The sequence below is a fragment of the Condylura cristata genome, unplaced genomic scaffold, assembly GCF_000260355.1.
Source record: "Condylura cristata isolate star-nosed mole 26May11 unplaced genomic scaffold, ConCri1.0 scaffold00015, whole genome shotgun sequence".
NCBI classification, from domain to species: Eukaryota; Metazoa; Chordata; class Mammalia; order Eulipotyphla; family Talpidae; genus Condylura; species Condylura cristata.
In genome coordinates this window covers 29,402,437-29,418,502 of record NW_004567116.1, presented here as the reverse complement: position 1 = coordinate 29,418,502, position 16,066 = coordinate 29,402,437, and the positions used below count along the sequence as shown (strand labels likewise).

General features: G+C 37.0%; 1 protein-coding gene across 1 annotated transcript in view; it reads left to right on the top strand.

Annotated features, from left to right (window-relative positions):
- Positions 1–7: 7 nt before the first annotated feature.
- The window catches only part of PDE3B (phosphodiesterase 3B, cGMP-inhibited), a 117,246-nt gene continuing 101,187 nt past the window's right edge, over positions 8–16,066 (top strand). The window contains exon 1 of the mRNA XM_004683023.2: positions 8–1,046. Within this exon, the coding sequence (XP_004683080.1) occupies positions 69–1,046 (978 nt within the window). The 5' untranslated portion in view covers positions 8–68. The remainder of the gene's footprint in view (positions 1,047–16,066) is intronic.

The following is a 16,066-nucleotide window of genomic DNA, read 5'->3' as shown; positions in this document are numbered from 1 at the left end:
CGAGCGCGTCCGGCCGCGGCGGTCCGCGCGGGACGAGCAGTGTCCCGCGGCCACCCCGAGTCCCGGCCATGAGGAGCGAGCGAGACGCCAAAGCCATGCGGTACCCGCAGCCGCCGGACGGGGCCGGCTCGCCCCCCGAGAGTCTGCGGAACGGCTACGTGAAGAGCTGCGTGAGCCCCTTGCGGCAGGACCCACCGCGCGGCTTCTTCTTTCACCTCTGCCGCTTCTGCAACGTGGAACTGTTGCTGCCGCCGCCGACCTCCCCCCAGCAGCCGCGGCGCGGCTCCCCCTTTTCCCGGGCGCGCCTCTTGCTGGGCGCCCTGGCCGCCTTTGTCCTCGCCCTGCTCCTCGCCTCGGGGCGGGAGAGCTGGGCTGCCCGGGCCGCGGGGCTGCGGACCCTGCTGAGCGTGTGCTCGCTCTGCCTCAGCCCCCTGTTCAGCATCGCCTGTGCCTTCTTCTTCCTCACCTGCTTCCTGACCCGGACCCAGCGGGGCCCCGGGCCGGGCCGGAGCGGCGGCGGCGACTCCTGGTGGCTCCTGGCGCTGCCCGCCTGCTGCTACCTGGGGGACTTGTTGGTGTGGCCATGGTGGTCCTGGCCCGAGGGGAACGGAGACGCCGGGGACCCCGCGCCCCCTTCGCCCCCGGCGGTGGCGGGCAGGTTGTTCTTGGTGCTGGTCCTCGTGGGCTTGCTGACGCTCGCGCAGCCGGGGAGGGTCCAGCACAGCTTCGTGGTGCTGCTCTTTGCCAGCTTCGTCTGGTGGGTCTCCTTCACCAGCCTCGGGTCGCTGCCTGCTGCCCTTCGGCCGCTGCTCTCCTGCCTGGCCGGGGGCGCTGGCTGTCTGCTGGCCCTGGGGTTGGATCACTTGTTTCACATCAGGGAAGCTCCTCATCATCCTCGGTTGTCCACTGCCGGGGAAGAAAAAGTGCCTGTGATCAGACCCCGGAGGAGGTCGAGCTGCGTGTCGTTCGGAGAAACTTCAGCCAGTTACACTGGAAGTTGCAAAATGTTCAGGAGACCTTCGCTGCCTTGCATTTCCAGAGAACAGGTAGGTCACCAGAAAGCAAGGTTTGTAGCAAAGTGAGCGCGCGTTAATGGCATCAAGCCCCCAGTTGAAATGGTGTATTGGAAAGCATGTTAACTTCAGGGTGAAAAAAGTTTTATTCTGGAAAGAACTCCGAAATACAGGGAGCCCTTTTTAAAGAAAAGTGGAGAGTGCCCTTTATCTTCAATAGAAGTGAGTAGGTTAATCATAGGAATGAAATAGGTTAATCATATTGCACCTTTAAAAGACTTTCTGCGGGTGTGAACTTAATTTGCGGTTTAATATTGATAGATTAACTGCTCCCACCTTCGCTAGTCTAGTGGGTTTCTTTTTGGTGCCACTTATCTTTTGCCTTTATAATGCTGATGGCTCCCCAAAGATAATATACAGTTATAAGAACAAGTGGCTGTGTGTGTTAATTTTAATCAGTGTGGTTCCATTATTTTGGCAATTGAATGGAGAATTCTGAGATCTCACATTGATCAGTTTGGAATTGAGCCTTGCTAATTAAGACGAAAAGACTTTTGGACGTAATTTTTCAGAGGTTTCCCTTTTCTCACTCTCTCATCTTCCCCCACTGACCCCCATTTTAGCTATATAGGCTAATATAATCTTTTACAGACTAACTCATAGTCTTGTGTATTTGTTGCATAATTAGGAGAAATGTTGTAACAATTTAACCTTTAAACTTGGTAATGTTTGGAAAGTTGCCAAAAGCATTTCCATTTTCCCCTGTAGATTTATATGTTTTTGTTTTTAAGAAATTGAAATCATCCTCAGGGGATGAATTTCTACCTTTATATAGCCTAGCAAATGTTAACTGTCTACATCACCAGACTCAGTAACTACTATTCATTGTACATTTACTCAGTGCAAAACACTTTGTATATATTGTCTTCAGTCCTTTCAGAAACCCTGTATGATGTAGGACATTAGCTTCAATTTAGAGATGAGCAAAGAGTCACTCATAGAAATTACCCAACTTCATACATCTAGTAAATCAAAGCGCGGATTTGAACCGAGAATTTTCAGTTTTCAGTGCTGTGTTCTGAGCAGCTAGAAAGGTTTTGTTTAAGAGCCGTCATCTGTACAAACTTTGTGAATAGCACTATGGTTTTTACACTGGGACCCCATATATTTGGAAGAAAAGTTTCTTTTATATCTGATGCGCTTTTCTTTATTTTGCCTTCTCTTTAAATATAACCTACAAGCTACTACATTGCTTTTATGACGTGCTTAACACTGCTGCATAGTGTTCCAGTGAGACAGCACTCTGCTTCCTGAAAAGTGTTTTGAGAGGCTGCTTTTGTGGTCTGTAGTTACCTGGTCACATGCTTGAAAGGCTGTTCAAAAGTGATGTCTTTTGTTTTCTCAGTCTGCTGCTATTGATAATAGACAGTACTTAGAAAAATGTGTATTGGGAGAAAGATGACTTTGAGTGGATTCACTGTGGAGCAAAGTATTATCAGCTGTTTTCATAGATTAGAATAGTATTGTATGATTGACTGTGTGAATAAATTGCATTTTTTTTATGCTGGAAAAGTGTTTTAGCACTTTTGTGGACAGTTTTCCTGAACTTAACAGCATTATAGTTTCACACATTCTAATTGAATGGTGATGTAGTCGGTTATGACTGTTGTCTTATAAATTGAAAATTCCTGGTCTTAATCCTAGTGTGATGCTCTTTCAAGCACAGCAACCTTTTTCAGCCTTTAACTAGATGCAGTGTTGCTGTGCTATCTTTTGTTAGTTGTATTAGAAGAAAATGAAATTTGTACTTTTAAAGGGAGCATGTTTTCTTAGTGCAGAAAACTCTTATTCACATTCAACTATGAATAGGAGCATTTGGTTGTCTTAAATATATAATAATTCAAGGTTTTAGAATGGCTATTTAATGTTCAGTAGCAGTGAACTATTTTTGTATTACTGATAATAACTAGATATTTTAATTGAACAGTGATTATAAGATGACTTTCTGCTTATGAGTGTTCCTCAAGTTTAACCATGGATCTGTGATTTTGTTTGCATGTATTTTATATTAAAAGAAATTGAGAGGGAACTCGTACACTTTTTACAGAAGTAAAAGATTGAGATTTTTCTAACTTTTGAAGTGCTGCATTTTGTCTATCACATTGTAAAATCCCTTTCTTGTTTCAGAAAGTGAAGGAACACAAACAGGTTTTGTTTAGAACCTGATATAGGGGGAAATGCTCTGGGCTCATAAGCAACAGTTCAAGAGTAGAAGTCTTGGTTTTACTGTAATTTTGGAAAAGTCAGTGTTTCTGAGTGTCACTGTTGTGTCAAATCAGGGTATTCCAGTAGATGAATTCTGTAATACTTCCCAGTTTTAGAATATACTTCTTTTAGTTTGTTTACACTTTTTTGTGAAGTATAAATAAAACATTACAAGTTAGTAGTTCATGTAGATTTATTATCTGTGATGTTGACACTGCTAGCATTTATTTTTTTTTAAGGTGCATAACTGGAAAAGATAAGCAAATATTTTATATTTTTGAAGTGGAGAGAAATTTTCATTTTGAGATTGATAACAGAATTATTACACTTTACTTTCTGTAAGGATTTAAACATTTTTATTAACACCTAAAGTAATTCTTAACTTGAGTTAGACACTAGGCTCTGTTGAAAATTAATGGCATATGTTTGTAAAATACTTGATTTTCATGATTAGATTTATCCTATTTGCTGTCAATGCGATATGTATGTCTGTTCTTCTTCTTCTTTTTTTTCTCCTAACAAACACTGTAAAGGATTTAAACTTTAAATCTAGTTACTGTTGACTATGCTCTGTGTTGGTGGAATGGAAAGAGTCACTAATTTTGTAGTATATCAGGAGTCAGATGAAAATAATAGGAAGTTATTAAAATCTGTTGTCAACATAGAAGTTTGACTAGAATTTAACAAACTACATGTCTATACCATTTTAATTGTACATTCTACAATGTAGTTTTCAGCTTTTCATCTAGATTATTTTGTATGTGATAGGCTAGCTAAATAACATAGGTAAGTGAGGTTTTGAAAGGTGTGACTCAGTGTGTGAGATATTTTTCTATACCTAAAATGCTAAGTGCTTCCTAAATGGTTAAGTAAATATTTTAAAATCCTGTGGCCTTAAGGACCATAAATAAAATTTCAAGTGTTAATTTTATTTGAAAAATGTATACATACACATGTAGTGTGAAGGCTTAAAAAAAAAGTTAGGTGATTATTTACTTCCCTAAGGAATTTGCAAGTCATATCCTACCCTTAATTTTTCCAAGGATACTGTGGCCTTTGTGAAATTTATTTTATGATTTCAAGTGAGTTTTACTCTAATTTTGTATTAATATTTTGTCAAGAAATACAGCCTACAGAAGAATTTTGTGCTCTGTTTTGTAAATATCATAGGTACTCTGCCATCAGTTAATCTTCAGAGATACTGTCTCAGAAGACTCACTCTTTTAAGTATCTCTTATGGCTTTTGGTTGTTCACAGGGTAAAATTTATGCCCCTGTCCCTAAGTTTGCAATGTCTTACTTAGCCTGCTGTTTAGTTCTTTCTTGACTATGACTATGGACACTCCCTCCCTTCCTCCTTCCTTGGTTCTCTTCCCTGTTTGAGGACTGCTTATGTTGACATCTGCATCTTTATTTTTTCCTTCTGCTTTTTTTCACTTACCTTGGTTGAAATCTCCTTTAAAGAACAAATCAGACCACATTTAGGCGTAGTATGATATTCAAATTAATGTGTAAGTTGAGAACAAAATACCTTTATAGAAGAGTTGACCATATATAAAAATACAAATGATGTGAAACACTAATGTTGTGCAATAGAACATTTTCATTATACCACCAAAATAGTAATATATCCATAGTTTGTGTTATCCCATGCTGCTGGAAGGTACAATGCCATTTCTAAGTGAAATTATGAAACTTGTCCTCAGACTTTTTCATCCTCCTCAGTGGCCCTTCTCTTTTCTTTCCCACTTTCAGTTACTCAGTAATTCTGTGTTCCTAGCACATTCTCAGGCATTCTAGACTCTGTCCCAAGAAGGAGAATATATATTTGCTGAAAAAAGTTTATTTCAAAATCACCGTAAATGTTTGTATTGATGTAGAAGAGACTAAGAGTTTATTTAATTGAAATATGCCCATTGAATAGGAAGAAATTATTTCCAGAGAGACAAAAATACCGTTTATAAATAAAGCGAGGTAGTGTTGGAACACATGGATGAGAACGTAGGTTTCACTCCTAGTCTATTTGTATTTTCACTGAATAGTATATGTACCTGTAGTCATAGTATTTTAAGACAGTATTGAATTTTGCCACCTATTTCCAACTAGGTGACAAATGATGTACCTCATTAAAGGTAGTTGGAATAATGGTGGGAGATAGAAGGGACTTTTAAGATCACAGAGTTCATAACGACTTTGAGATAAATTTGGTTTACCTAGTGTAGTTATCTCAGGGTGAATTGAAGGATGCAGCTGATCTCAAACTCAAGTGCCTTAGAGGTGAGCAACAAACATTTATGCTGTATGTTAAGAAAGAAGGGGAGAGGGTAAGGAGAATGGAAGTAACCTGACTATTGCCTACGTAATTAAGGGCATTCAACTGAAACAAAAGAAACCAAACAATTGTGTCGGTGATACAAAACTTTGGGAGAACTTAGTTCTATCTGTGGATAATTCCTGACAATTTACAGCACTGGAATTTTTTAAGCTGATACATGTTGGAGTGATTGCTAGAAGCCTGTTCTTGAACTCAGTGCAGAGGAATGTATTTTTCTTTTTTTATTTAAAACCTAGAATTTTCTCTTCAGTATTGCTTTATCTAGCAGATATGTTATTTGTATAGGTTTTCCCCTCCTCTGTCATTTAGAGTAGATTGTTTGACTTAAATTTACATAGTATTTAACTTTTTAATAAGAAATATATAAAAATCTATACACATGTATACTTTTATACGGCTTATAGAAGAAAATAAAAAAAGAAAGTCATGTATCCACAGCTCATTTTCTTTGAATTCTTATAACCTCTTTTACATTCCTTTCTTTCTGCCCCAGTGATAACAGTTCTATCCTCATTATTTTTTATTATTGATTCCCTTGTTCATTTTTATAATTATGACCCTCATGAATAGTTCTAAAAATTGTTAGTATTGCTTAGTTTTTATCTTTAAAATGAATCATATGTGAATTTTTCTGTAACTTTTTTTGCTTGATGTTTTCTGAGATTCCATATTGATATGGATACTTGTGGCTTGGGTTTTTTCATTGCTGTATAGTAGCTCATTGTTTAATGATAGTAAAATTTATGCATTCTACTGTTCATGGTGGATGGTTGGGTGATTTTCATTTCTTTTGCCTATTATGTGCATTGCTGCTATGAAAATTCATGTAAATGTCTCTTGGCATGTATGTGTATCTAGAAGTAGAATTGTTGAGTTGCAAGGTATGCTCATATTCAAAACTTGGATACTATGGGAAGTTGAATTGCTGTTAAATAGGTTTGTAGCATTTTTGCTTTTACTAGCAGTGAATAAAAATGACCTCAAACAAATGATTCCTGTTTTCTGACTTTAATTTTTGTTAGACTAGTAGTTATAAAATGGCATTTCTTTTTAAAATTATGCCTTTCAAATGCTTTTTTACTATCTAGCTTTGGGTTATATGTATGACAGAATTTAGAGATGCAATCTCTTTTTTAATCCATATGGGTAAATGGCAATTTAATTTTTTGAAAAGTATTCTCTATCAGCAGTGCTGACTCATGTATGAGTTTTCAATATCTGTGTGAGTCTTTAGTGCACACTTGTGTTTCGTTGATTGGGATGTGTACTTTATATTAATGCCATAATGTCTTAATAATAAGTAACTTTATATAATAAGACTTCACATGTGGCCAGTCCCTTCATCCTGTTCTTCTACTAAGTGTATTAGTTGTTTTTAAAGCTTTGTTTTTCAAAATAATTTTAGAAAATTTTAAAATTTTAAGTTCTAACTTGTTAAGTTCTACAGAAAAATATCCTTTGGGGATTTTGATTGGCATTACATTAAATATTTTGAACAATTTAGAGAAGAATTTGGTTTTGATGAAGTGTTTTAAATAGTATTTTCTAGGAATTTATTTGATGTAAATTTTTAGTTCATAATCTTTTTATTGTCTGGATAGTGTATTCAGCATCTGCATTTATGGTCTCTCTTTTATTCCTACTATCATTTGTAGTTTTTCTTCCCTTTGTGTCTTAACCTTGCTAGAAGTTTGTTATTTGATTTTAAAAACAAAACAGTTCTTTAGTATGGTGCTTGCTTCTTATTTAATTTATATTGGCTGAAATACAGGTTAGTATTTCTTTGAATTTACTTTCTTGTTATTTTCCTGGCTTTGAGCTTTTCTAGCATATGTTTTTAAGATTATACTTTCCTCTCTAAATATTGTTTTAGTTGAATCTCACAAGTTTTAATGTGTCCTAAGCACTTTTATTTTCCTTTTTGCCTAACATGTTGCTTAGAAATTTTTTAAAACATGGTCATCATATGCAGGTTTTCCAGTTATTTTATTGTGTTGATTTCTTGTTTAGTTACCTGTGGTCAAAGAATGTAACCTAACTTGTGGTTTTCATAAGTGTATTGTGCGCTTGAAAATTATATGTATTACAAAATATTGTACAAAATATTTTGTACAATTACAAAATATTGTTAGGTACAATATTTGTTAGCTGGAACATTGTAGGCAAAAGGTAGTAAATGGTCTTGTCATATCTTTTCTGCCCTTATGATTTCTGTATCTTACTGATGCATCAGTAACTAGAGAGAGTATTAAAAATCTCTGTCAATTCCATGTGTTTGGAGAATAGAACATTTTGAATTGGATGGAGTTACTTATTAAAGGAATAATGAAAAGGTGTATGAGAGCATATTTCAAATGTCTGAAGAATCATGGGTAGGAAATGCTGAAAAAAAAAAGCTTATTCCAAGTTAATGTAGATTTATAAATTGTCTTACATATGCCAGATTGCAGAGATACTAAAATGATAAATAATTTGTAAATATATGTTTACTCTGATCAAACTAACACTATTTCAGGGCCTCCCTGGTGGCACAAGGATTAAAGTCTCAGCACTGTTGAGCTCTAGCCAGCCACTGCTGTATGAGTTTGACCCCTGGCCAGGAGCTGACTTACATGATGACGCAGCAGACTGCTGCTGTCTCGCCCGCTGCTCCCCTCAGCCATGTATTTCAGTAGATCTACCTGTTCTGCTCTCCACTCTATCTCTAGTGAATGCTGTCATCTCCCACACCTCTGGCCTACAACCCAGTTCTTGTATGCATAAATAAATAGAAATAAATCTCTAAGAAGTAATAAAAATAAATTCAAAGAAGTGATCAGTGTATACTCTGTGGACTAAAAAACAATAAATTTGTGAATTGACAAAAGAAAGGGTTGGGCTTGGGTAGTGAGTAGGTAAAGAAATAACTAATAATAAAAAATTAAAGAAATATAATCTTCTTGACCCCAAGCCACATATATACTTTTTAATTTAATTAACCCCCCCCCTTACAATGTATGCTTTCTTTTCTCAGGTATAGTCCTCATAGAATTTCCATCACCAGTTCACCCATACACCATCACCATCATTCCTTGTGTTCCTCTCACCTCATATTAATCCTTTTCCTCCCCCCTCCCCTGCAAAATGTCTCTGATTTATAGTTGTCTGTTTATTTTTGTTATATATGGTTGGTTTTTTGTTTTACTTTCTTCCTTGATCCCCTATATTCTTTTTATAAGTGAATCATCCAGTATTTTTTTTCCTTCTGACTTATTTTACTAAACATAATCCCTTCAAGTTCCATCTTTGTTGCTGTAAATGGCATTAATTAATCTTTTTGATTGCTGAATAATACCCCACTGCATACACACACACACACACACACAAACACACACTACATCTTCTTGATCCATTGGTCTATTTTCGGGAATCTGGGTTGATTCCAAGTCTTACTTATTATAAATAGTGCTGCAATAAATATAGTGTGTATGTATGCTTTTGAATTAATGTTTTTGTGTCCTTTGGGTGGATCCCTAGGAGTGGGACTGCTGGATCATATGGTAGCTCCATTTTTAGTAGACTGAGGAACCTCCACACAGCTTTCCATAGTGGTTGGACCAGTTTGCACTCCCACTAAACTGTACATTTAAAAATGTTTAAAATGATAAATTTTGTTAAATCCCTGCACAGTGCTGAGACTCCAAATTGCTAGTTTCCCAGTCTCAGGGATAAATGAGAATAAATATGGCCCTGGAGATGGGATACCTATCTTGGCTTTGACAGAGGAATTTGGAGGAACTGTAAAATAAATCTCCCTTTGGAATGTATAATCACAAAAGAAGTTAATACAGTTTATTACTGTTACTATAACGTATATAACAAAATTTATCATTTTAACCATTTTTAAATGTACAGTTTAATGACATGAAGTACATTCACATGATTGTGCAGTCATCACCAGCCATATCTAGAACTTTTTCTCTTCCAAAATTGAAATTCCATACCCATTAAACAATAACTCTCTATTCCCCCTCCTCCCAGGCCCTGTTAACTGCCTTTCTATTTTCTGTTTCTATTAATTTGACTACTTTAGATTTTCATATAGATGGAACCCTATGGTGATGAATGATAAACCCGAAGGTGTTTATCATTTTGTGATTGATTTTTTTCATTTAGTCTAACTGTCACTATATTATTTTGAATATTATCTTAACATAGTAGTATCTTAACATAGTAGTTTTACAATCCTTAAAAGCTGACAGATTTGAGGTATCCAAGAAGGGCTTATGAAGTCTCTTTGCCATTACTAAGTGATCCAAGAAGGGCTTATGAAGTCTCTTTGCCATTACTAAGTAATGTTTCTTGTATTTTTACTTGATGTTTAATAATTTTTTTTTGCTCTCTCCTGTTACTTTTTATTGTTATTTATGTTTAACAAGCCTCCCCCCTTCCCAAATTATTACTGATTATCAACAGTGGGCCAGGAAGCTAGCTAACCAAGCTAATTGAAATTGGCCATTATATAATTACCTACAGTCAGAGCTCCAGGAAACTACACCTGGCCTGCAACCATCCTTACCAAGATAGGAACCTCTCTGAATTTGATTATAATAGTACCACTACTTTTCTTTAATCATACCACTAAATATGTGCCCCTAAAAGATTACAGTTTAGTTTTGAAGTATTTTTGAAGTTATACAAAGAGAGGGTACAAGTTAAAATTGTATGCTTTCCATTTGATGTCTTCTTTTAATATTGTTTGGGAGATTCATCTGTATGACTGTAAATAGTTCCTTCCTTGCCCTGAAGGCTGTAGTATTCCATTACATGAACATTATCAATTGACTTGTCCACTCAGCTGTGATAAATTTAGAATTGTCTCAAATTTTTGACTATAAAATGCCAATTATGGGTGATCCCATAATGGTTGAACATGAGCAACCAAATATAGACTTTTTTTTTTAAGTGAGATACACTAAACATCCTGTAAAGTGAAGAAATACTAGGTCCTTAGATAATTTTTTTCTATGAATTTAATGACTTTAGATTTTCAAATAGATGGAACCATATAGTATTTTACTTTTACATTTGTATGCACACTTTGGTATACACACACAACTTTTACATTTGTCTACACACATGTAACACTTGTATACACATAGCATGCATATATATGTATACACACATAAAACTCAGATAAAAATGAGGGATATTTTTTGTACCCTGGCAACTCCCTCGTTTTCTTTCCAAGTTGATAGCCTGTATCCAGGAATGTCCACAGTTCTGACCTTTATTAAGTAGATTAATTAAGTAGATTAACTTTATTAAGTAGACTATTTTTGAACATATACAAAAGCTGTAATTTGTGTTCCATATAATTTTCTATGTTACTAATATTTTTTTTATGTTTCAGTGAATTTTTTCCCCACTTATTCTTGAAACAGGGCTATAGGGTAGAAGTTAATGATTTGGGAGATTCCAAGATGAATAAAGCATTTTTCCACCTAAAAACTTGGGGCTTAGTAGAAGGGGGAAATGCCATAAAGTATAAACAAGGCCCTCCCTGGGGGTGCAGCACTGCAAGCTAGCCGCAAGCCGCTTCTGCGTTAGTTGGATGCTCCGCCCTGGAGGTGACCACATGGCGCGGCAGACCTCTCCTGACCCGCCCACTGCTCCCCTCAGCAGTGTACTTCGTACATCTGCCTGTTCTGCTCCCCACTCTGTGGTGTACCCCAGGTCTGTGTGTATAAATTAAATCTTTTAAAAAAAAGATTTCATGTAAATTAGTGCACTAATTCATATAAATTAGTGCAGCGGGTTAAGGCGCGGCACTGAGAAGCTAAGGCCACTGCTGCATGAGTTCGATTCCCGCCTGCCCACATGGCACGGCAGACCTCTCCTGGCCCGCCCGCTGCTCCCCTCAGCAGTGTACTTCGTGGATCTGCCTGTTCTGCTCCCCACTCTGTCTCTGGTGAAGCCTCTCACCGCCCCTGAGCCTCTGGCCTGTACCCCAGTTCTGTATGCACAAATAAATAAATCTCAAAAAAAAAAAAAAAAAAAAGAATGTAGACTGAGGTGAAACTGTCCATCTTTGAAATCTGGCACCATTGCTTTCCTGCTTCATGATTTTTAGGCAAGTTACCTAATCCAGGCCTCAGTTTTCTCATTTGTAAAATAAGCAGTTTTACTTACTTTATCATAGAAATATAAAAATGATTAAATGAGTGATTCATATAAATTAGTGCAGATCCCAGCAAACACTCAATAAATTTTGCATTTTTTAAAAAAAACAAACTGGCTTTAAAAGATATAGCTGTCTTTAAATATTTGAAAGCTTGCCACATGAAATAGGAATTAATTTTCTTATTTTCACAGAAACCTTGGAGTCCAAATTAACACCACTGTATATTAAAGATAGACAGGTTCTAGATTACTATGAGAATGTTGTTTGATCATGTAAAGTTGCTTAAGTTGAAATAGGTTAACTCATGAGATAATGACTGGTATACCCAGGGAAGTGTTGAAGAAAAGACTGGGGATGTTTGAAAGTATATTTGTACATCATATTGATGAAGTGAGATACAATTATATTCCAAACTGCACGCATTGGTTTATTCCTTTTTATTGCTGAGTAGTAGATCATTGGTTGTACTTAATCCTTCACTTGTTGAAGGGTATCTGGATGGTTTTCCAGTTTTGTTAACTATCAGTAGAATTTTATTGATTATAAAGTACATAGAATTTTTGTGAAAACACACATTTGTATTATCTAGGGTAAATACCTAACAGTATGATTACTGGGTCATATGGTAAGTACATTAAATTTTATTAGAAGTGGCCAGATTGTTTTCCAGTGACTGTGCTATTTTTCACTCTTAACCAGCAATGCATGAAAGTTTCAGTAACTTCTCATGCACACTAGTACTTGTGTTATTTTGATTGTTCTAATAGGTATTGGCACCTCATAGTTTTAATTCACATTTCCCTATTAGCTGGTGATTTTTTGTATCTTTTCTTGTATTTATTTGCAACTGTAGATCCTTTTTTGGTGAAGTATGGACATAAAATCTTCAAATTTTTTGCTGATATGAGATTTACAGATGTCTTCTCCCCATCTCTGTTTTTCAGAGAAGATTGTAATTTTGATAAAGCTCAATTTATTTTTTCTTTTACAGATTATGCTTTTGATGTCATGCTTAAAAGTTCTTCCCCTAACACCAGATCTCGATCATCTCACTTTTTTTTTAAACTTAATAGTTTTATGCTTTACCTCTGGATTTACTTTGAGCCAATTTTTGTATGCTGTTAAATTTAGGTTCATTTTTTTCTGTATAGCTGTTCTAATGTTACTTAGATATTTGCTATAAAACTCTTCTTTCTTCACTGAGTGGCATTATTTGTCAGAAATCAGTTTGCCTTATTTATGTGGATTTGTTTTTGGCCCAGTAATAAATGTGCCTTTCTCTTTGCTATAATTACTGACTTGATTACTGTTAAGGCAGTAATTGTGAATTGTGAGTCTTCCAGTATTTTTTTTCAAAATGTTTTCTTTTTAAAGACTTAGTTTTCTTATTTGTTTATGCATACAAAAGCTGGGGTGTAGGCCAGACGTGTGGGAGATGAAAGGATTCACCAGACACATAGTGGGAAGCAGAACAGGCAGATCTACTGAAATATACTGTTCAGGGGAGTAGCAAGCAAGACAAGAGAGGTCTGCTATGCCATGTGGTTTAGCTCCCTTGCCAGGGATTGAACTCATGTTGCAATGGTTGCAATAGCTTGATAGCTCTGAGACTTTAATCCTTGCACCATCAGGGAGGCCTCCCAAATCACTTTTATTCTTTTGCTTTTCCATATAAAGAAGTTGTTTATGTCTATATCATTGTGTTATCATAAGAATCATTTTATTATTTACCTAATAGATTCCTATCGCCTCTTCTCAGAGTCTGTCTATCACTGGCATTACAATTTGGTTTGTTAGTAACTAATTGGTTTACATGTAACCTTATAATTATAACTCTGTGGGTAAAATGGATGCTAATTGAAACATTAGGAAATTTCATCACCATTAATTTCCTCTTTTTTTTTTTAAAGATTTATTTATTTTTGCATACAGAACTGAGGTACAGGCCAGAGGTACAGGGTCTGTGAGAGGATTCACCAGAGACAGAGTGGGGAGAAGAACAGGCTGACTGAAGAAGTACACTGCTGGGGCTCTCCCTGGTAGTGCAATGGGTTAGGACGCAGCACTGCAAGCTAGTCTCAGCGGCTTAAGTGCGAGTTCGATCCTTGCCCCAGAGTTGATCCACATGGCATGGCAGACTTCTCCTGACCCGCCCGCTGCTCCCCTCAGCAGTGTACTTCATTGTTCTGCCTATTCTGCTCCCGGCTCTGTATTTGGTGAATCCTCACACTACCCCTGCACCTCTGGCCTGTACCCCAGATCTGTATGAATAAATAAATAAAATCTAAAAAAAAAGAAGTACACTGCTGAGGGAAGCAGCAGCCCGGCTGGGATAGATCTGCCACGCCATGTGGATCACTTCCAGGGCGGGGATTGAACTCATGGTGAAGTGGCTTTAGCTTCTTAGTGCAGTGCTTTAACCCGCTATGCCACCAGGGAGAGCCTAATTTCCTCTTTTTAACTATGCAAGATAATAAAGATTTCTGTAACATAGATTCAAAACTTTTTGGATGTCCCCTTTTAAGTTGTGCTTCGAGTATTTGTTCTATGATAGCACCTTGAAAGTATGAAGTTGTTATTTTCATTTCATGTTACTGAAATTGGTTTGTTGTTTGGTAAAAAAATTAAAATTTTCGGCCCTCCCTGGTGGCCCAGCGGGTTAAAGAAAAGCGCAAAGAAGCTTAAGCCACTTCCGCATGAGTTCGATCTCCTCCTGCCCTGGAGGAGATCCACGTGGCGAGGCAGACCTCTCCTGACCCGCCCGCTGCTCCCCTCTGCAGTGTACTTCGTCGATCTGCCTCTTCTGTTCCCCACTCTGTGTCTGGTGAATCCTCTCACCCTCCGCATCTCTGGCCTGTACCCCAGTTCTGTATGAATAAATAAATTAAAAAAAAAAAGATTAAAAAAAAAACTTTCACTTAACATTTGTTTTCTTACCAGAGGCTTAAATTTAAAACATTTTCCTGTACCAAGCAGTCTAGCGGTCTTTTAAAAATGGGATCTTCATGATTACCAGAGCTGCATGTTTAAAAGCTAAGAGGAGAATGGGCACACTGAATCCTAGCAACTGAAGGCAAATAGATATGTCAGTGCCATGCTTATCTCAGCAGTTTGTCCATTTGCCTGGGAACTCTTGTTTTAGTAGTATGTTTACAGTAAGATCTCAGTGGAGCAGCACTGCATGACTGGATATGTCTATGTGTTGTACTTTCTATATAAAGACTTTGACAGGTGTATGTGTACATACATTTAATGTAGTTATTTGTTACTGACATTGTCTTATTTAGTTTGTTTCTCAAATGTTTTTATTTTCCTTATTTTTGATAACTAGCAAATTAGGCTTTGCCTTTCTACTTATGTAGGTCACTGAGTGTGATTCCAGACAAATTATGAAAATTAGATCTGTATGTTGATGATCCATTAGACATATTTTTAAGAGAGAAAATATTAAAGGTGGAATAATCTGCATTTTTCTTGTTCAAGGCATATAATTTCATTGTGCCTTAACTTTATTAAAAGGTGCTATAAAGTTTAAAACATCTCTCTTAGTGTTCAAATGAGTACTTCAAGCATGGTAGAATTTATATGTGTTTTCTGTGGGGCAGAAATTGCCTACATGGAAAAGACCAGTAAAGAGTGGATGATTGCAAATTTGGAGCACAGAAAGGAGAAGGCCAGATACACTTTAGAAGTATATGGGTGTTTGATACTAGAAGTAGATGGGTAGGAGCAGCCAAATATCACTTGAAATATATAGAACCAGAAACTAGTCTGGAGAAAATTCTCCTAAATCTGAAGCTTATAAATGAAAGAAATGAACATTTTCTACAAGTTTGACTGCACTAAAATGTTTTATGACATGACCAGTAACAGTTTATAAACCTACAAGAATATTTTCTAAAATCTAAATTAAAATATGACCTATGGAAAGTCTGAAATAAATCTGTCTCCTTATAGCTTACAAATCATTGATACATGAAGAAGTGCAGACAAAAGTTATGCATAAAAAATAGAACAGATTCTAGAAGTATCTCGGAATTTATTTTTTTTTTCTGATCTTTGCAATTCTTACTATGATTTTAGATGCATATTCACCTTTGCACCCAATGTTGTATTTGTAATTTGGCTTTTATTCCCTTGAAAATAAAAGTTCAGACCCTCCCTGGTGGCGCAGTGGGTTAAAGCACAGCCCTGAGAAGCTAAAGGCACTTCCGCATGAGTTCGATCCCCGCCTGCCCCGGAGGTGACCACATGTTTGGCAGACCTCTCCTGACCCACCCGCTGCTCCCCT